The 27,371-nt window shown below is 56.6% G+C and overlaps 9 protein-coding genes across 9 annotated transcripts; 6 read left to right on the top strand and 3 right to left on the bottom strand.

Annotated features, from left to right (window-relative positions):
* Positions 1-179: 179 nt before the first annotated feature.
* Positions 180-699, bottom strand: POSPLADRAFT_1032191 (hypothetical protein; the record flags this gene model as incomplete). Its single annotated transcript, XM_024476836.1, has 3 exons — positions 180-262; positions 364-449; positions 560-699. 3 exons carry the CDS (start codon positions 697-699, stop codon positions 180-182), a joined length of 309 nt encoding a protein of 102 aa, XP_024342229.1.
* Positions 700-3,432: 2,733 nt separating this feature from the next.
* On the top strand, positions 3,433-7,324 carry POSPLADRAFT_1134183 (hypothetical protein; the record flags this gene model as incomplete). The annotated part of the gene is made up of 14 exons (XM_024484446.1): positions 3,433-3,526; positions 3,639-3,642; positions 3,825-4,192; positions 4,255-4,299; positions 4,346-4,774; positions 5,930-6,077; positions 6,126-6,167; positions 6,217-6,273; positions 6,328-6,448; positions 6,476-6,590; positions 6,638-6,674; positions 6,723-6,744; positions 6,798-6,868; positions 6,922-7,324. The coding sequence occupies 14 exons, from the start codon at positions 3,433-3,435 to the stop codon at positions 7,322-7,324; spliced, it is 1,956 nt and encodes a 651-aa protein (XP_024342228.1).
* A 141-nt stretch (positions 7,325-7,465) lies between these two features.
* On the top strand, positions 7,466-8,079 carry POSPLADRAFT_1136522 (hypothetical protein; the record flags this gene model as incomplete). The annotated part of the gene is made up of 2 exons (XM_024484698.1): positions 7,466-7,944; positions 7,998-8,079. Coding segments are annotated over 2 exons (561 nt in total), but the record flags the coding sequence as incomplete, so codon positions are not given.
* A 212-nt stretch (positions 8,080-8,291) lies between these two features.
* On the bottom strand, positions 8,292-8,803 carry POSPLADRAFT_1039088 (hypothetical protein). Its single transcript, XM_024477486.1, has one exon. It carries the CDS (start codon positions 8,559-8,561, stop codon positions 8,349-8,351), a length of 213 nt encoding a protein of 70 aa, XP_024342226.1. The 5' UTR covers positions 8,562-8,803; the 3' UTR covers positions 8,292-8,348.
* An 841-nt stretch (positions 8,804-9,644) lies between these two features.
* POSPLADRAFT_1044805 (hypothetical protein) lies at positions 9,645-11,023 on the top strand (the record flags this gene model as incomplete). The annotated part of the gene is made up of 7 exons (XM_024478612.1): positions 9,645-9,821; positions 9,910-10,031; positions 10,091-10,157; positions 10,256-10,357; positions 10,432-10,617; positions 10,676-10,708; positions 10,769-11,023. The coding sequence occupies 7 exons, from the start codon at positions 9,645-9,647 to the stop codon at positions 11,021-11,023; spliced, it is 942 nt and encodes a 313-aa protein (XP_024342225.1).
* Positions 11,024-12,581: 1,558 nt separating this feature from the next.
* On the top strand, positions 12,582-15,846 carry POSPLADRAFT_1135855 (hypothetical protein; the record flags this gene model as incomplete). The annotated part of the gene is given in 9 exon segments (XM_024484618.1): positions 12,582-13,111; positions 13,243-13,457; positions 13,513-14,048; positions 14,109-14,203; positions 14,265-14,414; positions 14,464-14,588; positions 14,640-14,866; positions 14,931-15,089; positions 15,109-15,846. Coding segments are annotated over 9 exon segments (2,775 nt in total), but the record flags the coding sequence as incomplete, so codon positions are not given.
* Positions 15,847-20,228: 4,382 nt separating this feature from the next.
* Positions 20,229-22,637, top strand: POSPLADRAFT_1136248 (hypothetical protein; the record flags this gene model as incomplete). Its single annotated transcript, XM_024484658.1, has 4 exons — positions 20,229-20,483; positions 21,154-21,252; positions 21,300-21,342; positions 21,805-22,637. 4 exons carry the CDS (start codon positions 20,229-20,231, stop codon positions 22,635-22,637), a joined length of 1,230 nt encoding a protein of 409 aa, XP_024342223.1.
* Positions 22,638-23,660: 1,023 nt separating this feature from the next.
* On the bottom strand, positions 23,661-24,173 carry POSPLADRAFT_1113149 (hypothetical protein; the record flags this gene model as incomplete). The annotated part of the gene is made up of 3 exons (XM_024483408.1): positions 23,661-23,725; positions 23,779-23,988; positions 24,053-24,173. Coding segments are annotated over 3 exons (396 nt in total), but the record flags the coding sequence as incomplete, so codon positions are not given.
* A 2,103-nt stretch (positions 24,174-26,276) lies between these two features.
* Positions 26,277-27,319, top strand: POSPLADRAFT_1044802 (hypothetical protein; the record flags this gene model as incomplete). Its single annotated transcript, XM_024478611.1, has 3 exons — positions 26,277-26,462; positions 26,555-27,138; positions 27,196-27,319. 3 exons carry the CDS (start codon positions 26,277-26,279, stop codon positions 27,317-27,319), a joined length of 894 nt encoding a protein of 297 aa, XP_024342221.1.
* Positions 27,320-27,371: the final 52 nt, after the last annotated feature.

The following is a 27,371-nucleotide window of genomic DNA, read 5'->3' as shown; positions in this document are numbered from 1 at the left end:
ATAGTACACGACAGGAGTATCATGAGACTCTACATCATGAACTTTACAGCCAAGAGAGCACTGCACAATGACTCCTCGAGAATTCATTACGGAATGGGAGTGGGTAGGCCACCTTCATTACGTCGAATGCATCCACGGCTTACTATAGACAACCATAGACACGCAACAGTGAGCGGAACTCAACTCTGTCCACCGACCACAGTGCACGCGTCTTGGTATAAGAAGACAACTATATACGATGTCCGATTGGCGAGAAAGTACCCTACAAATACCGAAGATTCACAAGGACAAACTGAATCCATAGATCTTACGGCAACTTGCTCCTCTACGGACCATACTTCCAGTGCACCGAGGCGTGCTTACTTGTGCAATGCATTGGATCCGGACAGCATCTGTCCTCGTGCCTCTTTCCACTGAATACGAGCTTTCCGGGGTTCCGACACAATCGGCTGTATCAATGTTGGTCAGGTCAAGAAAGAGTATCGATAAAAAGTGAGGCACCGCTGGAATACTTTAGTCGTCACGGAAGCGCAGAAAACATGAGCCGAGTCAAACGTACCGCAGATGCAATGCCGGTCGGCTGACCGGGATGTCCTCGAGCTTGTCGTCAGGCGGTACAATCCCAGATGTTCCTGCCAATGACACCAGATTACAATCCGTACGAGGCCGCGGAATGTCGCTCTGAGCTCCGAGCCACATTATTGCTCAGTCCCCAATTGCAACTTGGGAAAAGACGACAAGATCTGTATTAGCTTTAGGATCGCCACGTCGTCCATATAATAAACGATCACGACACCGATAGCAAGCGTCTTCAGATTCCAATGCCTGATCAATGGGCGCAGATCAGCAATGGAGAGGACACGAGCATTGAAATCGGAGTGTAGAAAACCCGTGGTGAGATGAGCGTAAAAGCTTTGAAACACTAAGCGTGACCAGCGGCAAGTTTTGCAGGATTTCAAACATTTGAACCCGTGGACTATGTCGGCGTCGAGCTTGATTTTCTCGGGAGGCGAGAAGCGGAAAGACTTGAGCGTGATAGCAGTAAGAGATAGCTCTGGGGAAAACATTTTGACATTGTCCAGCTCAGTGAATTTAGGAGCAAAGCACCGGGGCCTCTGGCTCGGGGGAACTATCTGGAGTCTCAAAATTTCAATAAAGCCAAGGTACGTAAAACGAAAACACTGCCCACCGTAGCTGGGTATGGTACTGACTGACTGAGCAGTAGCTAGAGGCGTAGGGCTCGGATAATACTCAGGTTTTCTAGCACTTTGGGAACGCACGCTGCGAGCACAGTAGAGTCAAGTCTAACATCGAGACTGAGACGTGATAGTTTTGGAATGGTTGCTGGTGCACGTATGAGGATGAAAATAACAAGCGAGTCTAACGAACCGGACTAGCAATGTAGAGTCAGTGACTCGAGTCCGGGTATTAAAAATGAGCTGGTGAGCTCGGACGCATCGCTGTGTCCGAAATGCCTAAGACAGCATTTGGGGCTGCAGCGTGACCACGATGTAGGGCAAGATAACATTTCCTGGTTAGCATGAACACATAACCCTCGGCGAGGTACAATCGCTGAACGCAGTTGGCGTAGAAATCAAATTGCGTCCAACCGCTCGGATTTAGAAATCTGGTGATTCGCCTTCTCAGCCTATGAGTGGCAAGCAATAGAATGGAGAAGATACGGGCACCACCGCTTCGATGCCATCTCTTGTGCTTCCGACATGCCATGTATCGGCCAGCGGGAGTTTCGTCAGGTTAATCAGGGTATGTTGCGACTAATAAACCACAATGGCACATTGTCACCATTTAAGGGTATGTTGACACGGTCCTCCCCAACATAGACGAAATCAGAAGACCTACAGACCTTGATGCATGATGCGATTAAGGCAAAGCGGGAGAGTTTCTGTCAGAATGAACTCTAGATATCCAATAAGAGAGAATAAGAGAGCGATGCCAGATTCTATCCAAAGTATTGAGCTCCGCATCGCAGGCGTACTAAATCCACTTCTCATCAGCCAGCTCACGGCTGAATAGGCTGAGCTAGGCGACATGTTCCTACGTAACTGGTTTCTCTTCAAACGAGATACGAGCGAGTATAGCTCGTAGTCTTGCGGAAGCAAGGGAGAGATTGTAAGTGACCTTGAAAGACAGAGTACGGTACTTGCAAGTACTGCCCTGTTCTTGCCACCTAGAACCATAACCCTGGACCGATCGACATGAATCTCCGATCGCATGGAAGCACGTGGTTCACGCGAAAGCAAGTGCGACGCGTCTGGCCGCGTCATCTTACAGCACTGTTCACGACCACAATGAACTCCTTTGCTAACCGCTTCTCAACGACTGGCGCAGCGGCCGAACTTCGAAGAGCAAAGGAGATAATTGGAGAGGAGGAAGATGTCTCTGAATTCGTGTGGGGCTCCCAGAGCGGAATGGGAAGCTTGGTGAAGGGCGTGCCCAAGTTCGCTGTGCCTTCTGTCCCGGACGTGAGTCTCGCAAGGCTTTTCCGTGATGTCTCCACTGAAGGAATTGCGGGATCTGGCAGCCCGCTGCCTTCCTCAGGCTGCACACAGACGATCACGCAGACCCTTCTTGCAAGATCAAGATCAAGCACGGGACGACCACGCTCGCGTTCAGGTACCAGGGTGGTGTCATTGTAGCCGTTGATTCGAGAGCTACTGCTGGGAGCTATGTTGGTATGTATTATATGTCGAAGAACTCCAGTGCACTGCATAACTTGCGCTCTTAGCCTCTGGAACCGTGAAGAAAGTCATCGAGATCAACCCGTACTTATTGGGAACGATGGCTGGTGGTGCTGGTGAGCATCAGTTTAAGCATAGGTGGGGGCAGCGAACTGATACATAAACTAGCTGACTGCCAGTACTGGGAAACATATCTCGGCATGGAATGCCGCCTACATGAGCTCCGGAATCGTGAACGGATTTCCGTGGCGGCCGCCAGCAAGTACCTCAGCAACCTCGTATACAGCTACAAAGGCATGGGTCTCAGCATGGTGTGTCTCTTCTACCTATGTGTTGTTACTGTCACCGGAGCTTACAGCGAACAGGGAACTATGATCTGCGGCTGGGACAAAACTGTGTGTATTCCATGCTCAATACGAATATGATGCGAGTCTCATTTATTCTGCCCTAGGGACCTGCCATCTTCTATGTAGACTCGGATGGGACTCGCTTGAAGGGTGACCTTTTCTCTGTTGGATCCGGAAGCACTTTTGCATACGGAGTGCTCGATCAAGGCTACCATTGGGACCTAACTGATGAGGAAGCGCAAGAGCTCGGTAGACGAAGTATTTATGCCGCTGGTCACCGCGACGCCTTCTCCGGAAACACGATAAACCTCTACCACGTCAAGCAAGACGGATGGAAATTCATTGGTGCGTGTAGTTCACTCTCGCTGATAGAATCTCACTAAAAGATGTGTCCCGTAGGCAACTACGATATATCGGAAATGCACTACAATGGTCCTACTGGCAACGCCGGATATGGTTATAATATCCGCGTTGAGGGCCGTACTTCTGCTAACCCTTCATGAGCTTTACGTCGGACATGTTTTATGTGTAGCTATTGTGAATCTGTATCATCCTGCAAACATCGCCCGTTGCTATTGAACTAAATGCATAGAAAGGTTTGCGACACTGCAGATAGCAACCGATTTGCGTTACAATCGGCTAGCCATGCGGACTGGTGCATGTCGTCATTCCCTGCGCTAGTTCGGATGAGCTGTGGTACCGGAGAGTCGGAGACCTTACGTCTTGTCTACCACGGTCATATTCTCCGCCTCATATACCTACTGGATTGTACACATAGATGCTCAGACTTGCCAGCGATGAAACGTCTCCTCTCGTTCAAATCTATACCAGCCGTCAAGAGCGTTCCAGCTGCTCCTGCTAATCCGACTGGTACAGTTCCGCACACGACCAGCCTGCAGCCTAAATACGTCCTGCCACCTCTGCCCCACCCATGTCCTCATGAACACATCGCACTACTGGCTACCGCGCAAGGCCTGTTGCTGAGGCCTCACTTCCTGAGCGAGACGCGTCCCGAGTCGTACGTCCGTATACTCTGGGGAAAAACAGGCGCGATCGAAGAGCTTCCCATCAACGAGGACGCAGACCAGGATTGGTCGGAGTCCGTGATCATATATGGCATCGTTGGGATCCTGGAGTTGTTTTCTGGTATTTGACTGTTATCACGTTGTACAGTCACTGCCCGTTGAAATGCATTGGCATCTTCCTAGCATCCTACCTGCTCGTCGTCTCAGCACGGTCAGAAGTTGGACACCGTGAGTCCCCCACCACTAGTATCATGTCTCCACTAATCTCCACCAGTCTTCGATCCCAGACACGCTGTTTACAGCGTGAAGCGTGTGGCGGCCATTCCTCTGGTAGAGCATCGCGCCCACGCCGCGCTGAATCTTCTTGCTCGAAGCAATACCGAAACGCGAGTATCCCTCATTCCCCCCTCGCGGTCGGAGACCCCTCCACTAGCAGAAGAGGTCCCTCCAGCGAGCGCGCTGTTCTCTGCCGGGTCGAGCTTCAGCGCTGAGGCGGCGTCGCCGCATGTAAAGTTCGCAGCGGAACCGCATGTGAAGGTGATGACGCCGCAGTCATCGCGTCAATTCCCTGACAGTGACGAAGGTAGTCCGCCTTCCCCTACTTTGTCCGCTGCTTCATCCGCTGCGTCCACCCCTTCTTCGGAGTATTCACTCAATACCGATACGGTTGTGAAAACTCTGACAGCACGCTTGTCCTTCTGGAGTAGGTTGTCGAAGAGGCAGCCCCGCGCAGCGTCAAATGTGTCCGAGTGCCGTGCCTCGATAGACTCGCAAGCGTCGGGAGGAAGTGCAGATCCTGAAAGCGAACTACTGTCCCTTGATCATCTCATAGAAGACGCAGAAGAGCCAGGTGAGATTATCGGCACAATCCTTGATACCAATGCGCCGCCGCCTCCAACAGTAGAAGAAAAGCGTTCAGAGTTGGAAGACAAGATTGTTCGTGAATGCATCAGGGAGTTTACTCGAGGGGGCATGTACTTCGCCTACGCCTTCGGTATGACCTTTGTGAACCGTTACGCAAGAACTTGACCTCACTAAATATTGTCACAGATATCACCCGGTCATTCCAACATAAACACGAACTACTTGCAAAATCCAAGCTACAGAAGGCGTTACTCGCTGATCTGAATGCACTGGATGAAAACAGCGAGTTAAGTCCCATCGGTGATACGGTCGACGTCCTTGCGGAACCTACTCCGACGCTTCCGCTATGGCGACGGGTCGATCGCCAATTTTGGTGGAATGAATGGCTTTCAAAGCCTCTTGTTGATGCCGGGGTATCTGTTTCCCTTTACGAAGTCTCCGACGGAAGTTGATCGGTGATTGCTGCAGCTGCATCCTTACGTTCTGCCCATCATGCAAGGGTATTATCAAATTGCTCAATTCAACGTTCCCAGGGAGCCTGTGGCATCGGAGCAAGGTGACGCTGCTGCGGTGGATTATGTCCTAGTCTCAAGACGGTCGCGGGACCGTGCCGGACTGCGCTACCAACGTCGCGGGATCGACGATGATGCAAATGTTGCCAATTTCGTTGAAACCGAGACAATCATGCGCGTCGAGGTATGTTTCTCTGGATGCATTTATTTAAGACATCACTCAGGTAGAGGGGAATCAGCGGGAAGGATTTTCAAACGTATTCAGTCACACACAGATCCGTGGATCAAGTGAGTAACTGCGGAACCCTGGACTACGGCCGCCGTTTACCTCCATCTCGTAATAGTACCGCTCTACTGGAAACAAGATGGATACGGTCTAAAACCCGCGCCGCAGCTCTCTCCTGATAGAACGCACTCGCAAAACCTTGACGCCATCCGGCGGCACTTCAAGAAAACGCTCCCGCGCTATGGCCCTCATGTAGGTCATCGTGTGCCGGCGTACGGAGACTTCTCTAAGAGATCACGTAACCTCCAGACAATCGTGAACCTTGCAGAACAGCACGGGAAGGAGTCTCAGGTTACCAATGCATATCGTGACTTTGTCAGTGAACTCGATGACGAAAATATCCGGTATGTTATCCACACGCTCATTGAGTTGCGAACTCTAACTTGGCCTAGGTACCTCGCGTATGATTTCCATACCGAAACGAAGGGTATGAAGTGAGCTGTTGTAAAAGTATTCATGGGACCGCTCTTATGCCGGTCGCAGATATGAGAATATTTCGAAGCTGATTAGCCAACTTGAGCGCACCTTCGAGAACCAAGGGTAGGTCACCACTTTGTCTCCCCAATGCGGCGTGTGTTTTGATTGATTCTCCAGCTACTTTTGGATATCCAATAACACCATGATGTCCCACCAGAAGGGTGTTTTCCGCGTGAACTGCATCGACTGTCTGGATCGAACAAATGTGGTAGAGGTTAGTCCGTTTATGCCCAACGTGGTTAGTCGATCGCAGTGCTGAATACAGTTGGCCAAGTCGGCTTTTGCTAGGCATGTGCTCAATCGACAGCTCGGAGCAGTCGCCCTATTGGATCCGTCAGAAGAGAAACAGCGGACTGAGACCGACGTTGTGTTCAACGATGGTGCGTTTTCAAAACTGGCTCATTTACGTGCTCTCAAACGTGCGTAGTCTGGGCGAATAACGGAGATGCTATAAGTAGAGAATAGTGAGTGGGTCTGCATTCTGTCCGCTCTCGGTTTGCTGACAAAACTAGCGCTGGGACATCGGCGCTGAAGGTGAGGCATGTGGCATGGTTGGAGTGGGAGGCTGTATGCAAACCTTTTGACAGGGTGACTTCACCCGAACGGGGAAGCGGGATTTAACCGGTATGCTCAACGATGGCGTCAATTCCCTTGCGAGGTGGGTGCCCTGACGTGCCATATGGTTGTGTCATGGACTCAAAGGCCTTGTAGGATGTATTCGTCCACATTCGCCGATTGGTTCAGCCAAGCTGTCATCGATTATATACTTGGCAACAGAACTCTTTCTGTCTTCTCAGAGTTCCTCAACAAACTGCAATCTACGGATCCCAGAGACCTCATTCGGATCTCGAAGATCAGGGCAGATGCCATCGCGACGTGTGTTTCGCGTGTGCTGCCTGAAGGCGAACGACTGCTATCCGGGTGGACCTTGTTCTCACCCGCGGAGCTCAACGCTAAGGTCGGTGACAAATTTGAGGAGAAGGTGCTCCTATTGGTGAGAATTCTTGTTGTGAACTGTGTGTTATTCAGCAGCTCATGGTATTCTCTAGACCGTGAACGCAATCTACATTATAGTCAGTGCAAGTGTCGCACGGTCAATGGTTCGGTTCACTAACGGAATCCTTCCAGAGTTATGACTATACCCTGGAGAAAGTGAAAATGTATACCCGTGTACCTCTCAGAGACATCGTTAAAATCACGAAGGGTGCGGTTGTAGCACACACGAACGATCTGCTTGCACTAATCGAGCTGTATAGGCTCCTACATTCTATCACCTCTTGAAGAAGCGAGCCGCGATCCGTTGCAAAACTTTGGCTTTGTTGCGACATGGCGGAATATCGGCCAGGATACCCGCGTTACGAGTTATTCAATCAAGAACAGTCTTGACTTGTCGTCTCCGTTACTGCCTTCGTCGCCCAAACAACCGAGGGCGCCGTCACAGCGGCGCTCGACGATTCCTGAGCTAATGCGGAAGCCACCTCTGTCGGGAATATTATCCAAGGCCGCAGCGCCTGTTATAGAAAGCGATACTACATTCGCGGCATTCAAGGCATTACCGCTTGACCCTACACGCACACGGAGGGATTCCGGGAGCTATATTGAGCCTGCGGATGAGCTTGCGGGTGCAGCCAACTGCAAAGATGCCGTGGACATCATTGTGGATGCGATCCGACAAGCATGTCAAGATGCAGGCGGCGCACACGGAGAATTAATGGCAGAGGAGGATATTGTCAGGTACGTGGCTGGTAAATTGTTGTGAATGTCAGCACTAAAGGAAAATGGCTCAGCTTGGCTGAAGCACAGCGCATGACTAGCGTGTACGCTAAGATGGAATACGGTGTCAAGAGGCTGCTATGGCTGGGGGGCTAGCCAGGATAAGCTAGTCACATTTCAGACGGTGTATAATCTCATGTGGTAGAGTAGACTAACCTATCGTATTTGGTACGTACAATGTTGCAGGTAGCTAGCATGTCGGTCCCCGTGTTTACATCATTCTGAGGTCAAGCGTCTAATGCGTTTATTACCGTGGGAAACATATAATCACAATCCTCGAGGGCGCCTGGCAAGCTCGCCAAGCAGCGGCTCGGTCTATTGCTTCCTCATAACTTGCTCTGCTGCTGCAGCCTTCGACGTGCTGCTCAGCCTCCCGCCAACCGCGTGCAGCAGTTAGTTGGTAGCTGTCCTATCTGCCTTGTGGATACCAACCCTTTGGCATCACCCTCTGCCGGACCACTCCGTAGAACTGCGCCTTGCTTTCTGTCAGCAGCTCCCTTGTTCTTTATATTCTTCGCCAAATTCGTCTTGCTGTGCAGGATCCAACGCTTTAAGACCTCGGTTGTGCGGCTTGCCATCTGCAGGCCTAGCTAGCGTCGTTCGCTGTATATTCTTCGGCTATGGCGACCTCACATTCTTTACCATCTTCGTCTCAACGTTCGGGGACACAGCTGCCCTTCTCACCCTCTCAAAGTAATGCGACTTCACGATTACCAGGTACCGTGGCTCGATCGCATAGCGGGAGCATATCGAGCAATGTCGCCTCAAGCAGGCCCAGCTCTATTGTGACCTCGGGCCTACGTCCGCTACAAAGCGTGGGCGAGGCCGGCCAGCCGGCTTTGCCTCAGTCCGTATCTATCCCCCTCCTCCAGCCGCGTCCTATGCATACCTCCACCCACGTAAGTGGCATACTCCCATCTGCCTCTTTCTTCCACCCTTCGCGGCCGAACTATCCCCCTCCGTCCCCCTCATCACCTCATGCACGGCGCGGAAGTTTAGCATCTATAGTGTCATCAGAAGCACCCGCCTCCGATGTGTTGCATCTCACAACACTATCCGAACGCCACTCACAAGCTTCAGATGGCACGTCCACCTCTGAACATTCAATAAAGGACGGCAAGGACACCGCTGCCAAATCCCGAGCGCCGACTGCGAAGCCGAGCAGAGAACCGCTACTTCCAATAGGGCCGAGGCCTGCTCGCCGCCCATCACTGAACACCGCGCAGCTGACTCCATATGGCACCCACGACGCGAGTCTAAGTCCTAGTGGGAGGGTTCGCGACAGCTTCGAGAAGCTGTTCAAGCGGGGAATGAGCACCGATGGGAGCCGACAATCTCCATCTCGTACTAGCCATGTGAGCCCCATCGAGATGCCTTCCCAAACACCAGCGGGTCTACGCTCCTTCGAGGCGTCTCCCACCTCCCCCACGGCCGCACCTCGTATTCCCTTCGAGCTGGGCGCATCTGGCCATCGGAAAAGCAGCTCGTCTCATTCCTTCCTTCGCAGCTCACCCTCTCCAACCCCCTCTTTCATCCCTGCCCCTCCGCCGGGAGCTTATCCACCACGCGCATTCACACCCGCTGTAGACGCCAGCACAGGAAAGCCAATGCGCAATTGGCAAAACTATCCATCACGGAACCATTTCTTTTTGGCAGGACACATGCTCACTGGAGGCGATGCGCCGTGGGCTTTCGTTGCGTCGCTAGCGGTCGTCCTGGGTATCACGGGTGTCTGGTTCGGGACGACGTGCGTTTGGTGGTGGAAGCACGAGAGTCCTGCAGTAGCAGCTGTGGGCGCCTATATGTGTCTGTTGACAATATCGAGCATGTTCGCTACCGTAAGTGGCGCCATTCGCTAGTCGGTCGTCCTCGTCCTCGGTCAGACTGATCGGTCTTTCTGATGTTTTTGATGACAATTTGATGCAGGCGTTTCGAGATCCCGGGATTTTACCGAGGAACCTGGACCCTGACCCACCATGCCCAACGGCGGTGTCTACGGAAAGTCTGCGGGGTCCGTTACCACGAGATATCAAAGTACGGCGGGGAGTGTGAGCATCCAGAGTCTCCTGAGACACCTGACTGTTGGCTGATGTGTCTGTTGGGGCAGTGTGCGGACGAAATATTGTCAGACGTGCAGAACATACCGGCCGCCACGGGCCAGTCACTGCAAGATGGTGCGTAGCGTAGCAATCGTGTTTGATCGGTGTCAGTACAAATGCTAAAGATTATCGCACCATGCACGACGTATCGCATTATGACATTGTCGGTTTAGTGCGACAACTGTGTGGATGGCTGTGACCACCACTGCCAATGGGTCAACAACTGCATAGGGAGGCGGAATTATACCACATTTTTCACATTCCTCTTCTCCGCGGTACGTATCGGGTATCAGCGTACCCTCGCAGTCACTCACTTACGCGTCGTATTTGTTATCCGGCCCCCTCACAGGTGCTTACGCTCGTTCTGGTCATTTGCACGTCCGCAATACAGCTATATCTCCTGACGCGCGCCCCATTTCACCTCAATTTCCGACATGCACTACAGACAACTGAGGGCGCCGGAGGCGCGGCTGCATTCGTGATGTCAATCCTGGTGATTTGGCCAGTAATGGCATTGCTACTCTATCACACGCGTGTAAGCTTTTCCTTAAGCGTCAAACCCCGAGCTTAAAGAATAAAACCATTTCCCGCAGCTGCTGCTTCTTAATGTCACAACAATTGAGCAGGTGAGCCTCCCTCCATGCACCATTTCGTATTCTTCATGTGAGCTGACTCATTTTTACAAGATCCGCAATCAGGCGCACAAATCGCTCGGGCAGGGACCTGCTCCCCCCAACCCCTTTTCGCATGGTTCATGGAAAAGGAACCTGGTGTACGTACTCTGTCGCCCAGCGGGGTTCTCATGGATTGAGGCTGCGGCGATGGCGACGGAGGACGGACGAGATGTAAACCCAGGGTTGCTTCGTGATGCAGAGGGCAGTGCTGAGGACGGGTGGCTGGGGGCTGCTGAGGAAGGTAGAGCCGGACGGAAAGGAGAGTAGGGTTGATTGCTGTGCCTGAAAGTGGAGTAAGCGGGCACCGTCGCGGAGGGGTATGATCGCTGCTGGATCATTGATTCGTGGGGGTCTGGCGACGCACGCTGTACCGCAAGGGTGCAGCGGGTGGAGGGATCAGGCTCGCTGACTGACATGGATTGCTTTTTTATTGCACATGGATCCATGGATTACATATTAGTACTGGGCCCGCTGTATTTTATTCTGGGCGTAATTTACATGCAACGACTGAAGTCAATCTGGTGCCTTGCTTGGTAGGGGTCCTTGTTGGATTCAAGACGGGACCGAAAAGATGGCCGGAGATGGACGGGGTGATTGATATCGTTAGATATTAGTCAGATAAGTCGCGCGATCAGGGGCGCAGACCCCCGTAAGCGACCGCCGATATGATGCAGCGACATCCTCGGAGAGAGGGCTTCCGCGCCGTCGGGCACTTGTCATGATGCATCGATGGGCGACGAATGAGAACGCTCGGGGGTGGACAGCAGATACGAGCGCGCGCTTCTGATAGATTTTTCGTGTGCAATTTTCGGGGGTCGCACGAGGGGCGTGCCCGCTCGCATTAATATTGGGCGCATTGGGAGAGCTGGTGGCTATGCGCGGTCGTCGTCGAATCGGGGTGTTGGCCACGCTGATGCTCGCTGATGACAGGACAAGGAAGCGGATCTGGCGATGGCATCAACGCAAATGACGCGCCTGGGCGCCGCCGCTGTGTTCGAGCCGCCTATTAGCGCGTCCGTGGGAGTGCGCGAGCAGCTCGGTCTTTCCGTGTGCGCGTTTGGCAGCGCGAGGGCCGCGTGCGAGCAGCGCAACCCAGTCCCCGCACGCGGTGGGTTGCGAGGCTGTGCGCTGCAGCCCGGGGGCAGGGACCGATGGTGCCATAACGGGCACAAAAAAGCGACTAAATATACTTGCGCACCTAATCGGGGGGGCATGACGTCGCGCGGACCGAATTCCTGGCCTCACGTGGGGGCGCTGAGTCTGAAAAGGGAGGTTGAGCTTGAAACGGAACAGGACGACGGGGTCGGCATCCGGGGGCGCTGACCCACTCATCCAGTCGACTCTCCCGTCCGCGTTCGTGCAGCGAGCAGCCCAGCGGCCGCTTGAGAGGAACCGTGTGCGCGGCGTGAAGCAAGGTCGGTGCGGTGGCCTGCATATCGAGAAGTGGGCGCGCGCAGCAGACTAATCGGGGAATGTGACAGAAACGGCTCCAGCAGGCGATCATTGTTTATAATCCGGGGGGTTGCATTATGGACCTTAATCCGAACCCGCCGTCGACGCCGGCCAGTGCCCCTCCCAACGCCAGCAACGGCGCAGATACCCCCAAGCACAAGCCGAGGAAGGCGCGGAACAAGCCACACCGATCCGCCCTCTCCCCCGACACACCGGCCTCGGACGCCCGTAGCAGCAGCAGTGAGTGCTCGCCTTCTCCATTCTCCGCTGCAATTCTCCCTGTCCGCTCACAAGCCATGGCCTCCTCCTCCTAGCGTCCCGCGTCTCCAACGTCCGCGACCAGCCGCAACACGCCCCCTCCCCCCGTTTCACCGCACACCTCCAGCCCTATCCTGGCCCCCCCGCCCCTGCCTACGTGATGAATCACTCCTACCCCATCAACGGCAGCCCATACCCCTCCTCGCCCTCGCCCTTCCACCAGCCCACCGCCTCCGCCTCCCCCGCAAATGGCCAGCCGCCCCACGTCCCCGTGGGCATGCCCACCCACCCCGCTCCGTATACCTATGCCGTCCCCCATGCCCCCTACCACGGCTACCCCTCGTACCCCCAGTACCCCGGCTCCGTCGTCATGTATGGCACCCCGCCCGTGACCCACCCCGACGCCGCACGCAGCCCCGCCGCGCCCTCGCCCACGCCCATCGCCTCCTCCACCGGTAAACGTAAAAGGAAGTCAACCGTTGATGATGCCTATGGCGGAACATCTAATGAATTGGATCCAATAGATTCTAGCAGTGACCTCCCCCGTGGCCCGACGCAAAACTCTGGCTCTGGCTCCGCCGTGGACACCAAGAAGCGCACAAAAACTCAGCGCGCCTGCGACAGCTGTCGGAGCAGGAAGATCAGGTTCGTACCGCGCTTCCTCCTCCGAGGCCTCATTCGGTGCATTTGCGACCCATCCACTGGCCACCATGTTGTAGTTTTCCCTTACACTTGTGGCTCATTTGGGCGGGCTGACGCTGGGATCCTTTACACAGATGCGATGTCCTCTCCGACGCCGATCCCCCGATATGTCAACACTGCAAGCAATACGGCTTTGAATGCACATTCTTCCTCCCCATCACCGAGACGCGCTTCAAGAAGAAGAAATTGGAGGAGGAAGCTGCGGCCGCAGACAAGGACAAAGAGGGCGAACGGAGTACCTCTTCGCCCCAGGGTGAGCACAGTAAGAGCAGCGATGTGAAGATCTACGGTGTGTCCCCAACGATACACTACACCATGTCAAGCCTCATGCATACACGTCATAGGCCCGACGTCAGCGACGTACATGCTGCACTCGCAGGCCATGATATCGTCGCGTGCTTACGAGTCATTCGACCTGCGCTACCACCACTCATGGGACGTGAGCACAGAAGGCGATGGTGTAATCCGCATACACGAACCGCAGCAGGGCGAGCTGCAGCTGGCGCTCCCGAAGCCTGTGGACATGCGCATCGAGCGCGACACCGTCGAGCAGCTGGTCAATGTATACTTCGCAGAGGTTGCCCCGCTTCTTCCCGTCGTGACGCGTGAAGAGTTTATAGCGAGCAGTCCGCCGCCGCCTATATTGCTCTATACCATATGCCTTGTGGCGGCGTCGGGGCGGGACATACCCCAGCCCGTCTACGAGTCCCTTCGCTACGCGGTGAACAGCTTGATCAAGGCGGAAGATGTGTTGTCGACCGCGTCAATTGTCAACCTACAAGCGTTGCTGATTCTCGCGATGTGCGGCGATTGCCACTCGCAATTCGTGCCAAACGCGTTATCCGCACTGTGGATACGATTGGGAAGCGCGATCCGGATGGTATGTATTTGCGTCCTTCACTCCCAAGGAAAATATGTGACTAAATGCGTATTGACATAGGCACAAGACATGGGATTGCATCGGACAGAAACCCTCAGGCAAGACGTCGAGCTCCGGCGCCGATTATGGGGCATCTGCGTGATCAGTGACCGATGGTATTGCCATTGCGCTATTGGGAGCATAGCGGTAGACGCTTACCGCGTTCCATTCCTGCAGGATCAGCCTGACATACGGACATCCGTTCATGATTGACGTGCAGGACTGTGATGTGCGGCTGCCATCATCCGGCGATGCCAGTGCCCGGTACCTTGACGAGCTTGTTCGGCTGAGTCTGATTTTGGGTCGTGTGCTCAAAACAATCTACACGTGAGTAGTATGGAAGGCGTGATGCACGGCTTTCTGACGCTGATATCAGGCCCGCTGGCCTGAACGTTGCCACGGATGAGCAATTGCATATGTTGTTGCGCGACCTGGAACAATGGAAGGCGAACCTCCCGGAGGAGCTGCAGTTCCAAGGTCAGGACACGGGGCGTCATGGTGGTGAGTGGTCCCCCGCCTTCCAACTGTCGGCTGCCTGACCCTGCGTGTCAGGTGTGTTGTTCATGCTGTACGCGACCGTCAACATGATCTTCTGGCGCGTGTTTATGCGCATATCCTACGCGTGCCCTGCGCATCTCAAGTTTGCGCTGACGGTCGAAAAGTTTACCGAGCTCAAGCAGCTCACGGGTCAAGCTATCGACTGGCTGGACGCTCATGAACGCTTGTATGACGTCTGGTTGCTCGTCGCGTATTGTGCTGTGTCATGTGCTCTCGTGCAGGTGCGTGTCATACAAAATGTGTCCCAGTCAATGTTTTACTAATCATTTGAAATCCGTCGGCCAGTATCACACCTGGGCGAGGCGCAAGGACCCTGAGGCCCAATTGAGGCTCAAGAAGCTTCGGGACTGTGTGCGGAAATGGGAGGCGTCTCTCTCGCCTGACCACATGTCGGCACGTCGAAAGGCCCGTCTAAAAACGCTCGCAGACTCTTTGTTGTATCACGTACTGACACGCACAACAGACTGCCGAGATCATCGCGCTTCTTTACGAGGCGACGCAGAGCCCGCTGAATGCGAACGAGCCGCCGCCGCTCAACCCGACGAGCGGCGTCAAGGGCAAGCCGCCCCTGGGCGGTCTCGTCTTCCAGAAGGACCCGTCACGCCCGGGCGGCGGCGTGTTCGTGGCCACGATGAAGCCGAAGGAGAGCCAGGTCGAGGGCGTGCCCGAGGGCACGATTATTAGCGACGAGGGGCACGAAGGTGAGGCGCCCGTGCCTGCGGTGTCTGGCGTCAGAGCTCGCAATGACTCCGCGTTGTCTCTCCCGTCTGCTTCTGCCATGCCCGGGTATGCGTGGCCGTCGTCTATAGCCGGCAGCTCGCAGCACGGGCAAGCGCAGCTCGCGCAGCAGCAGCAGCAACATCCGCAGCCGCAAGGCGCCCAGATGGTCAGCTACCTACCCCCGGATGGGAGCCACTCGAACGTAAACCCGATGCTGAACGACAGCTACGGCTCGGGGAATGTACAGGTCCTGAACGTGCTGGACGTGCCTCAGGCGTCTAACAACTTCATGGAACAGATGATGGCGGCGGGCGGCGGGATCCTGGACGGCCTACCAGACGGCGTCGGCATGTTTGTTGAATTCAGTGCGTCCTTCACGTCGCAGCAGATGTGCGCCTTCGTTCTGACTGTTCGGCAGACCAGTGGGACACGTACTTCCAGCGGTTCGCGCCACAAACAGGGCAATACCAGCAAGACGTGAGCATGCAGGCCGGTTCGTCCACTCAGAGCCAGCCTCAGTATCATCACTACGGCTCTGGCAGTAGTGGGATGTAGGGTGGCGTGGAGGAAGAGATGTTACCGTTACACAGGCGACGCGCCCGAAGTCTACCTTAGAGCATGTATTTTTTACGAGCCCCGTTGGGGCCCACGGGTAGGGACGTGCGGGAGCGGACGCTGCGCGCGTTCCTAGCTGCTACTTCGTTTCGCTAGTGCCATGTTGTCGTTCAGCCCACGGTCGGACTTACTTGGTGATTTTATATAGTCCTAGTTGTCGTAATTGCTCTCCTCTAGCCGCTCACATTGGGGTTTAGCGCAAATGTATATTTTGCGACAGGCAGATATGCGGATAGGGTATGGCGGGTGCCGTGTTTGGACGGCGAGTGGCTGCAGGATCTGGCAGGTGTGGTACCGATCTGAGCGAATGACCGTCATGGGTGTATACACACAAGGCAAGTAGTTTACTGTTTATGCTCTGCTAACTGCAGCCACCGTTCCATTACTAGCGGTTGCTTCATCGCATGCGCAATCGAAGGTATCCGGCCTGAGAGTTCCGCAGCTGGTCTGCCCGGAGCATGGACGTCTGGAGGGCGTCGGAGTTCCGGGCTGAGGAAGCTCGCAGACACGTTCAGGAACATCCCCAGTCCGGAAGGGGGCGCATCGTGGTGCATGAGGCACCGAAGAAGTGTGGGCGATCTCCGGAATCTCGGCCTCGTGCGCGGGTGACGGTGACGACGATGGCGTAAAGCGTGGCCGCGTACCTGTCGCCCGCGATTCGATTTCGGACGGGCCTCTGGACGCCCAGACGTCGGATAGCGTTTGTCCCCCCGGGTGTCATGCTGACCGTCCCGCGATGACGCCCTGCTTTTTTTGGTGTGTCGTCCCGCCTCGGGAGGTATTGTGTAGGCGCAGCGCGTTTCAGTCCGCATGCATGGAGAACCAGCCCGCGCGACGGAGTCTATCGTGTCGATTGATTGTCCCATGGAACAAGCGTGTCAACGCCGACAGCTGCAGGTGAGGGCCGCCACAGTCGATCAGCGCCACAGGCAGTGAGGGCAGAAACGGAAAGATCAACGTTTCATTTTTATACTCCTGCCTGTCTCAGCGTACGTCGGCTCGATCTGAGTTATGGTGAGCAAACGGATGGACAGCGTTTGAGATTCTGAGCTGCGCCGCATAATGTTTCTCTAATCGTTTCTCTCCTGCGTGGATGGCACGCTGAAACCGTACAACATGGTCAATCTGTTGGAAATGGTCATCTCCTTCCCTGTGACCGGCTTACATGGCGTGCGTTGTGTGTTAATTGGTCCAACGTTGCAACAGCCAGGCGCAAGGATGTCGCCATAGCTGATGTCACTTGTGGAAATCACGAAGGTGACAGCCAGTCATCATTTCAATTATTCCCAAGTCCATACAGTATCGCCGAGTCAATTCTACAGTCTAATTGCTATTTTTAGCCTCTGCTCCGCGATCTGTATACCAGACCCGCGGCTGTCGATGATGTCTGCTGCGGTAGTTGGATCTGGAAGACCGAGATCTCTCAACCACCGACAGGAAAGGTTTCAGGACAGGTGGGGTGTTGTGAACCAATTACCTAATGTTTACGAACTCATGCGCCAGTCTAAATAAGAATGAATTGTCGCCACGGGACGCGTACAGTCACCTTACATAAGGCTGCATGTCCTTTGAGCGCGAGGATCCGCGACGAATGCGTCAGCGGGATCCGCCCAAAGATCCAATGAACGAGGGCGATTACCTGTTCCTAACCTGTCGCCTGCAAATGGCAGCCTGTCGCGGTAATCTGACAGTCGATGTCGGGCTGCGGATCCTCCTGCACTCGTCGCCAGACCGGCGGTCTGACGTGGGTATTCTCCGTGAAAGCGCACCGACACACTGCGAGGAGAAGCGATCTGCGGTAGAAGCACTGCGGGCACCCGCCCCTACCCCGGTGTAGAGCCCCAGAGCGAGCAATGTCAGCTGTTCTGCTGCTCGGGCTTATTGTCTAGGCGAGAATGGAAACGGGCCTGGGAGCTGTTCTCCCTTTCGGGGAGATGTGGGGGCTGGACGGGGAGCTCCAAATAGACGGTGATGCACACTGTGAGCTTGCTTGAAAGTCCGAGGTCGACTTCGCTGGCGTGTGTAAAAGCGCCTGAGAAATCCTGCGCTGTCATATAAGCTCCAATGTATGTGGCTTCCATATTTGACGCGTTATCTTTGATACGCCATCGACGTGGCACACGAGACGGGAAGGTTGACAAGTCCTGATCTAAGGACAGATTGTTCATAGTTAGGAGCCTGCTGAGCCCAAAGCATATCAGAAGCAGCCATCATGATAATCGCCTTCCAAGCTCGAGAGGGCGCAGTTCCGCGCGGGAAGTCGAGCTTTATATATGAGGAGCATTTGTGCCGTCAGAGAAGCACTGATGGTGTGGAGCTCGCAGGCGCGTGTCTTTCTCCTCTTCACTGACAGATCCACGCGTTCTGCGTGGCAAGAATGGAAAATGCAGCGAAAGTATAAATAAACGCGGCGTACCAGTGGGCGGTACCAGCGATGCCTAAGATCTTGAGCTTGAGCATTTAGATTCAACCGTTGACGTTCGACGAGGGTCGCCCGCGGAAGTTGGAGAAGACACAAAATTTATCCCACTAGTCTTTCGACTTCTCAATGTGAAAATCAAGCTGTTGAATTTAGGGCCGGGTGAATTCTGGGACGCTCCAAAGGATAACGCGGTGAACTCAAATGCCCAAGAACTCGTGCGCTAGGGGCGTGTGCACGGTGGAACAGTGGATGCAATGCAAAACCGGGAACAAGCGACACTTACCCTTCGTTGTGGCAAACACTGCGCGTGAGTTGGGCATGCAAACCGTCAGCGAATGTCATAAATGTAGGGCCCAGTGCACCCGCACAGACCGCAAGAGAATGCCAATGGGACCGGTTGACAGCTGCAAAAGAAGTACCGGCAATAGTCGGCCTTAAGGTCGAAGCAAAGTGGACGTGTGTGCTATGGTTGGGTTGGAAGATATGGGACGTCGTCAGTAACCAGTGTGAATAGAAGATAGGATAATTTTCTCACTACGAAGCATCAGGGCTCAGTCTGCGACAACATCTTCCCTAGCAGGCGAATGACTGTAAGCACAAAACATAAACATGTTATCACCTCATTACCAACAGCGTCCATAGGGGGACAATGGTGAGCTCGGCATATACATGCAGCAATCATTATGTTCCATATTACTGCTCGCGAGGTCGGAGCGCTATTTGAGTTTCTGGATGCATCTTGCGGACAGTGCTAGGTAGAACGCATGAACGTTGCCGTGTCCGCATGTTTGCAAAGACACTGTGAGGCGCTGATTGCAAACGTTGAATACCAGGAATGCTGGACACTCTCGGGGCTCGTCGCGGATACAGTCGACAACATAGGTATGAAAGAGAGAGTATAGTTAACCTGTAGTCATCGCATTAGAGTTGCTCAGTCCTCTGGTAGGGACCGACTGTGAACAGAGTCCACATCAAATCACCGGTCTGTCAGCGTTTCCGGCCGTCGGAATGCCGCAAATGAACATTCTTCTGTTCGTTATTGAGAAGCAGCGGCAGATGTGAAAACTGTGCTTCCACTCCCAGGTCCTGCAATGACGAAGGCGAGCTTCCTGACTTCTCAGGCGATTCGAGACGCGGGAAGCCCCAATCAATGTTGCGTTTCCATATTGCGTCTCGTAGAACTATAAGGCGACAGGATGCAGCCTGAGGGATACACGACCGCTGCTGGCTGTTGCGTGGCTGCTTGAATCAATGCCCGACTGAGTACTTGGCTTGTGCAACTGGTGCGCTGGGATCTCGATAAGTGATTGGACGAGCGTGGCCGCCGGGAGTAGGACTGATCATGCCTCCCGCCCCACACATCGGCTAAACTCGATTGGGTGCTCGCAGTGTCTTGGCATATGTTGGGCCATGCGCCTACGCAACGCTAGCATATCTTGGGTGGCGCGTGTTGTCGCGACCGACAAAAGCTGCAGGGGCTGTCGAACAGCTTGCCCCGACGCTGCAGCGCATTTGAATCGGACAGCCCGACGCGCAATGCGAACGAGCAGCGAGGCGAGAGAGTGCATCTGAGAAGACTCGGCAGTGGGGGCTCTAGAACCTGGGGCGATGTCGAGCCAATGGCACGGTGTGCATGGTGGCAACGGATAAAGACGGACAAGTGACCGACGCTGCTGGCGCTTCTCTGATGGACCATATGTTGGCTGCTATGTTTTTCTCAGAACACGTTCTGCTCTAGACTATATCCTACTCCTCCTCCGCCCGACTAATTTTTGCGACGTACATACTACCTCCATCTCACTGTCCTTTCACCTCCACGCTCCTTCATGGCCCAGCTCCTCCAGCCCGCCGCCCCAGACCCGGGGCGCATTTCCCAGATTCTCCCAGCGGTCAAGTGCTCCAGCTGTGCCCAGCCTGTCCCCATCGCTGAGCTCGGTGACCACATCTGCCAGCCAGGCTCACCTGTCCCCTCTCTGGCCGGCAAGCCCCTCGTGTCCCCGCTGACCGCGCTCGAACTTGACCCTGCAAAGCACCAGAGTCGCGTCGCGTTCCCGGTCAAGACTATCCAGGCGCAGCAGCCAGTGAGTTCGCACCAGGTGAGCGCGCCCAGTATCCAGCACGCCAGCCTGTCTGGCCAGACACGCGCGCGTGCGCCATCGACATCCAGTTCGCGCGGACGCGACGTCCGCGCAGAGCCTGAACGCAGCCACGCAGCCACCCCGTCAGACGCCTGGCGAACACCATTCTCGAGCCGCCCAGGACCGTCAGAAGCATCCCCATTTCATGTGCGGTCGCCCCTGGCTGGGCAAGATGCGCCCAACGCAGAGGTCCCATTTCCCACTGCACGCACCTCCGTTTCTTCTTCCCGGTCCTACACTCCACGTCCGCGAGCGCCGTCCAGCGCCAGCACCCGCCCGTCGCCTCTATCGCCCAGCGAGGCTCGACAACCAGTGCTGTCGAGCCCTGCGCCGTACACACCACCCCCATTCAGTGCGAATCCTCCTGCGGGACTCTCCTCGCCTTCCGTGCGCCCCCGCGCGACCACACATGCTGGACCCCCGGCTGACAATGTCGGCCAGATCATCTATTCTACTGATCAAAGACATGTTCCTCCCCCCACGGCTCCCCTGCCCAGCAGGACGCCGCCGAATAATCATGAGAGCCCCTTAAGTCCGCCTGGACGTCCGCGAATGCCGTCTACCGCCAGCCTTCCTCCCCCGCAGTCCCTGCGCGCTCGTGCACCATCCACAGCCAGCATCGGACCTAATCCCCACTACTCCCACGAACATCCCCCCCACAGCGCCCCAGGTCGTCTGCCGTTTGAGCGGCGGCCGTCCAATCTCGGGGCAGGTCCTTCGGCGACCCCCACGCCGCCGCCGCAAACGCCTGCCCCACAGGTTGATACCAAGACTGGTGGGGAAGCTGGCATGGCAGGCGTGGGTAGGCGTGGGTTCGCCGCTGCCGCCCACGCCGCGCTTTTCCTTGCTCACTTCGAGCCACGCAATGGGCCCGTCGAGCACGAGCTGCCGCCTAGCATGGTTCCCGGGCAGGGGATGGATGGCAGGCGCGCGAATGCCCCCAAGTTCCTTGATATTGCTTCAGCAACAACCTATGGTACGGATGTGCATGCTATGTGTGCGCACTCAGAACTGACCTTGACGCGTTGGGCAGCATCTGTACATACTGCGCACACCCCTCCTTTATCTCCCGCTAATTCAGGCACATCCACCCTTTCCCCGCGCTCGCCTTTCTCCCAGAAGTCGCCTGTCTCTGCAGGCGTCCCCTCCCCACTCTCGCGCACGCACCCAGCCGCCCTGACTAGCCCCTCTGCTCCCATTGTCGCGTCATCTCCGACGAGTCCTGTCGGCTCAGCTCTCCGCCATGATCGCGTCGTTTCTCCAGGCATGGAGCCGCCGAAGACACCACTGTCTGCGACCCCGACGACCCCGTCTGCTGCCTCCATCCGCTTGCCATTCTTTGAGAAGTTCAAGGACAGCAAACTACGGTCCGAACTTCAGCCTGAAGACAACCTGGACACAACAGCGCCGGATTCGGACGCAGAGTCTGACTACGGTGGTCTGGCATATGCTCGCTCATCCGCTGACGAGGACGAGGATGAGGATAAGCCTCTCAAAACGAAGCTTCCCCCGATCTCAACCTCCGTGACGCCGGCCAGCGATTCTGACCACAAAGACAAGGTGCGCTTCCCCTCAATAGCAGGAAGCGAATCGCATTACTCGGAATCTCCTGTCTCGCCGCGCCTGCCGCAGCGCAGCCTATCTGCGTCTACGGGCACGTCGACATACAGTGCGCGTACGATCGCGAAATCCACTGGCGCGCTCGACCGCGTCATGGAGACACTCCTCGAGGATGTGGTCTCTCCCTCCACGAGCGCGGCCGCGAGCCCTGCCCCACTAACTGCCCCGCTGCTGCCCGAGAACCAGCGCGACAGCCGACCGCCGAAGCTGCCGACGCGCTCACATACGAGCCCGACGCTGGGCACGGGGCGGGTAGAGCAGGCGCGCGGCAAGAAGCGCGTGAAGGAGCGTGTATGTGCGAAATGCACGAAGATCATCGATGACGGGCGATGGATACAGATGGAGGGCGGGAGCGTTTTGTGCGATAAGTGCTGGAAGAGTATGTATTTGCCGAAGGTGCGTGCTGCCGTTTGCCTTGTGCCGGGTTGTGAGACCGACGATGTTGTGGTGGGTGACAGTGCCGGAGATGCGGCTTGACCATCGAAAAGCAAGCGGTGTCGTCTTCGGATGGCCAGTTAAAGGGGAAGTACCACAGAGATTGCTTTAATTGCAGCCAGTGCCATGTGAGCGTGCTATCACTTCACCCGAAGCCAGTGTTCTGACTTTGCCATGTGCAGAAATCTTTCCCGGATAAGAGCTTCTACGTCTTTGACGGGAAGCCATATTGCGCATACCACTACCACGAAGCAAATAATTCCCTGTGCGCCGCGGCGACGTGCGGGCAGCCTATTGAGGGCCCGTGTGCCGTGTCGCACGCAGGACAGCGTTTCCATCCCGCGCACTTCCTGTGCGAGTACCCGCGCTGCGCGGAGCGGCTGGTGGAGTACTGGGAGGTGGACGGGCGCATGCTGTGCGAGCGGCACGCGCAGACGGCGGAGGAGGAGGAGGAGGAACTCGCGGACGAGTTCGCGGACATGGCGATTACGCGTGACAGCATCGCGGTGAAGCGTATAACGCGGTTCATCGACCTCGCAGGGCTCGGCGGCAGCGAGTTGCGCTGAACGACGGTGCCCCGCCCTGCACCATTAGTAACACAGACATTGGCATGAGCACCGACGGCGACGGACACACGCTCGGCGTCGCCCCCCTTATGGATTCTTCGATGACATCTCATCTCGGACGATGTACGCATTGTATCTCAAGACATCTCACACAGCTCGCTCGCATTCTACTACTGTTTCTCGTTCATGTCTCATTATTCTTTATTATGTGGACTAGGGTTGGGTTCGGTTTGCGCCATAGTTTTCGGCATGATTATTCCGTTTGTACTTACTCTTGTACACAGAGAACACTGCTGTCAATACCCTAATTGATACATACGAGCTAGATGGTTGGTCGTGTATGCCACGGTGCCTGCAGGGAAATGCTTTTCGCGCGACACTTCTACTTGCTCTCTACACGCGTCTGGTTCTGCACGATCCATCGGCGGATGAAGGTACTGCTCATCTTTGTGTTCTTCAGCATCTCGGCGTCCTTGTCGTCCACGCTGGCCTCTGTCGCCGAGATCACGTCGATCACGAACGTGTGCAGCGGCGGGAGCGACTTTTCCTGCCGCAGCCTATGGACTAGAGGGCAAACGACGTCAGACCGTGGTGTGACAGCAAAACAGGGCACCCACTGGACGCTGCGCCAGACAACGTCTCCTTGCTGACGATGAGGGCCTGGACGTCCGGGTCCCAGGCGGTCGGCCCGTACACGTCGCTGATGGGCACGATGTCGTAGTGCAGGCCGGGCTTGAAGCGCTCCAGGAACGCGCGCGTGCGTGCCGTGCGCAAGGCGACATTCTCCAGGACCTCCCTGTGCGCCTTCTTGCGCAGCAGCGCGTCGTCTGTGCGCACATTCAGCCTAAGCGCGCGCGCGCGGCACGGACAGGGGACAGGGGAGGCGCGCACCGGTGATGCCGACGATGAGCTTCTCGCGGGCCACCCACGCGCCCATGCTGAGGAGGATCTTGTGCCCGGCGTGCAGGTGGTCGAAGGTCCCGCCCAGCGCGGCGACGCGGAAGAGCGGGGGGAGCGGCAGTGCGCCGCTGGGAGGAGGAGGAGGAGGAGGAGGAGAGGGCGGGCGGGGCGAGACGTGCGGCCGTTTGCCTGGCTGCAGCACGATCGTGCCCGTGCGTCCTTGGAGCGACGCGGGGATGAGCGAGGATTCTGGGGCCTGCGCCGCTACTGTCGCATCGTCAGCCGGGCAGACGGGTATTGCGTGCATGCCGGAGCACCGGAACACTCACCGCAGTACACACGTTCAGCATCGCGCACCAGCTCCTCCGGGGACGGCTCCTGCGTGCCCTTGAGCAGGACGTCGATGTCCACGAGGACCCTGCCGAGCTCCTGCGCGACGCTCGTCGCCTGGACGTAGACGTAGGTCAGCAGTCTCTGGACCTCGTCGAAGTGCCCTGTATACGAGAACGCATTGTCGTCTCTCCGCGAGGGCCCACTCGGATCTGCTGTGCGTGCGCGGGCGGGCGTGGATTGCGCGTCGAACAGCGGCGAAAAGAGGACGATCCTGAGGTTGTCGGTGGTTTGGCGGGCGGCGGTAGATATGGCCGTCGCGAGATAAGTTGGGGGCTGGTGCAGGTCCCAGAGCTCCGCGATGAGGGCGGAGCGGCGCACTGGATGTAGAGCGGCTGCGTCTTCCGACATGGCGGAGGGGTGCTAGTCGTTGGGCGAGCTGTTTGCGGTACAGTGGCTTGCCGGTGAAGCGGACTGATACATGCTAAATTCAGGATACGAGCGCTGCGGTGAGAAGCTGGATTGCGCCATGCCGCGGATGCAAGGACGCCATGGGATTTATGACCCAGTTCAGGACTGCATAGCTCGGCTAGATGGCTTGCACTCTGAACCGCTGAAAAGCGCACGTAAGGATCCGGTCTGCGACAAATCAATGCTCCCTCTGTGATTCTCGTGGTCTCGCGTATATACTGGAGCACGTGAAAGTGGGCAGTGCCTAGCGACGAATTCTAGGTTACTTTGCATTATGGCAGAATCCAATGGGTGTTTCGAGAGGGAGCTTGCACCCGCGACGCGAGTTATGGAGATGGTCGTGCAGCATGGCAATAAACGGCGTGAGTGCAAGGATCGCACGTTCGCACCGAAGCGTGACAGAGCTGTGTGACCGGGGACCGATCACTTGTACATGTGACGATGCAATGTGCCTGCGACCGAGTGCAGCAGATCCTCCCGACGCCCTCTCATCCGCGACCACAGCGGCGAGCCCTCGCACTCCAGCAGCCCCGCGTTGTGTCCGCGCACTCTTCATCACACACTCACCATATACTAACGACATCACGACAAATTTAACGACCTCTTTACGATCTGATCACGACCAATGTATCCCATCTATCGCCTCGACACTCCTCCGCCCTCGTCCCGTTTCCGCCGCCCCTGGTCTCCAGACCCTCGCGACCCTCTGCCCCCCATCTCACGATCACCTGAAGCCGAGTACGACTCCTACGTTCCCGACAGCTTCCCCCGGCAGCGCGAGCCCTCCGACGTCTCTGTCGAGGCCCTCGATCTCGCCGACTACGCTGCGAATCTGCGCCGCGGCAACCCGTATGCACAGGCCGGCTTCAACTTCCACGCTTACGACTCGTACCCCCCCTCGCCTACCGCCCTGCGGCCCCTCGCGAGCCCCGACTCCGCCCGCCCGCCCTCGCTCCTCTCGCCCTCCGCGTCCAGCACGAGCTCCCCGTCCGAGGCGAGCTTCCGTGCGCCCGCGCGCCGCCCGTTCTCCCTCCCCTCTCTCCCGCGGCGCTCGCTCCAGAGTCACCCCTCCTTCGCGCAGGGGCTGCACGAGCCCGCGGTCCGCGTCGCAGGCGTCGACTCCGAGATCGACATCGCGCACTTCCCGCCGTTCTCCCGCGCGTGGTACGACGACGACAGGGCGCACAAGCCCTTCTCCCCGCCCGCCTCCGCGTACGAGCACGGCGCGGACTACCCCAAGCTGTCCCCCTTTGATCCCGCATACCCGACGCACGCACTCGATGTGGGCCCGTACACCCGCTCGCCGCCGCCGTCGTATCCCTCTCAGTCCTCTCGCGACCTCAATGTCGTCCCATGGGGCACCGCGGGCGCCGATGCAGACATGCCGGTAGATCCAGAGCTTAAGGAGGAGCGTATGCGCATGCTGGAGGCGGAGTTCGGCGGGAAGCAAAAGGCGCCGGAGGACGACGAGGAGAAGGTGGGCAGTGTGGATCCCAAGGGCAAGCTGATCACAGATGGACCGAAGAAGAGGATCGCTGTTCGGTGCATTGAGGTGCTGCTTGCTGCGACGTCCTCGGTGGCGTCCATCTACTCCGCTCTGGTACGTGCATTTGTCAAGCTATCTGTGCCATCATCATGTCTGCTGCTGTATACACGGGTGGTACACCCCAGATATTCTAACGTCAACTGCAGATCATCAAGCCATCCTCTTCACCCCCACCGGCAAACAAGCTCCCCGCGTACCTCCTCTACATCCTTTCCTTCCTAACTGTCCTTAGCACGATCTATCTATTCCTCATTTATCCTTGCTGCTGTGGGTCCCGACCACGCTCGCGCGACGCAGCCTTCGAGCAGGGCCCGGGCGGGCTCATGGTGCTCCCCGTACAGTCGCTCCCAGGTGGTGGGAAGAAGGGCAAAGGCGGCAAGGGGAAGAAGCACAAGGGCGGGGGCGGGGCCAGCGACGGTGTGCAGGTGAACCTCATTGTAGACCCGACGATGTTTGGTAGCGGACGCCAAGACGAGGACGAGTGGGAGGACGAGCAGGGGGAGGACGGGGAGACGGAGCTGGGGCCGCCCGGCTCGTATGCCCCGAGGAGGCGGCGGCCACGGCGGCGCGGGATCTTCGCGGGGCTGGCGCTGGAGGCGCAGTGGAAGCGTGCACGGAAACAGTTGAAGGTGGGGATGGTGTTCGACGTGGTTGCGTGGGTGCTGTGGGGCGCCGTGTTCGTGGTGGTGCTGATGGGGAAGCGGTGCCCGGTGGGCGGGTACAATGGCTGGTGAGTGTCAACGGTGTGTGCGTCGAGTGGTGCAGGGCGCGTGCTGATGTGCTGCAGGTGCGATGCGTACAACCTCGCGAGCGCGGCGGCGTGTCTGCTGTGTGTGTCGTTCGGGGTCAGCATATTCTTCGATATCAAGGACCTGCATGCGAGCAAGGCGTCGCCGAGGACACGGCCGTAGTTTGCCTGTGCTGTTGGCTGGACTGTTATTGCCGTTATCACTCAACCTGTCA

This window comes from Postia placenta (genome assembly GCF_002117355.1).
Source record: "Postia placenta MAD-698-R-SB12 unplaced genomic scaffold POSPLAscaffold_3, whole genome shotgun sequence".
NCBI classification, from domain to species: Eukaryota; Fungi; Basidiomycota; class Agaricomycetes; order Polyporales; family Adustoporiaceae; genus Rhodonia; species Rhodonia placenta.
This window is presented reverse-complemented; position numbering and strand designations above follow the sequence as displayed.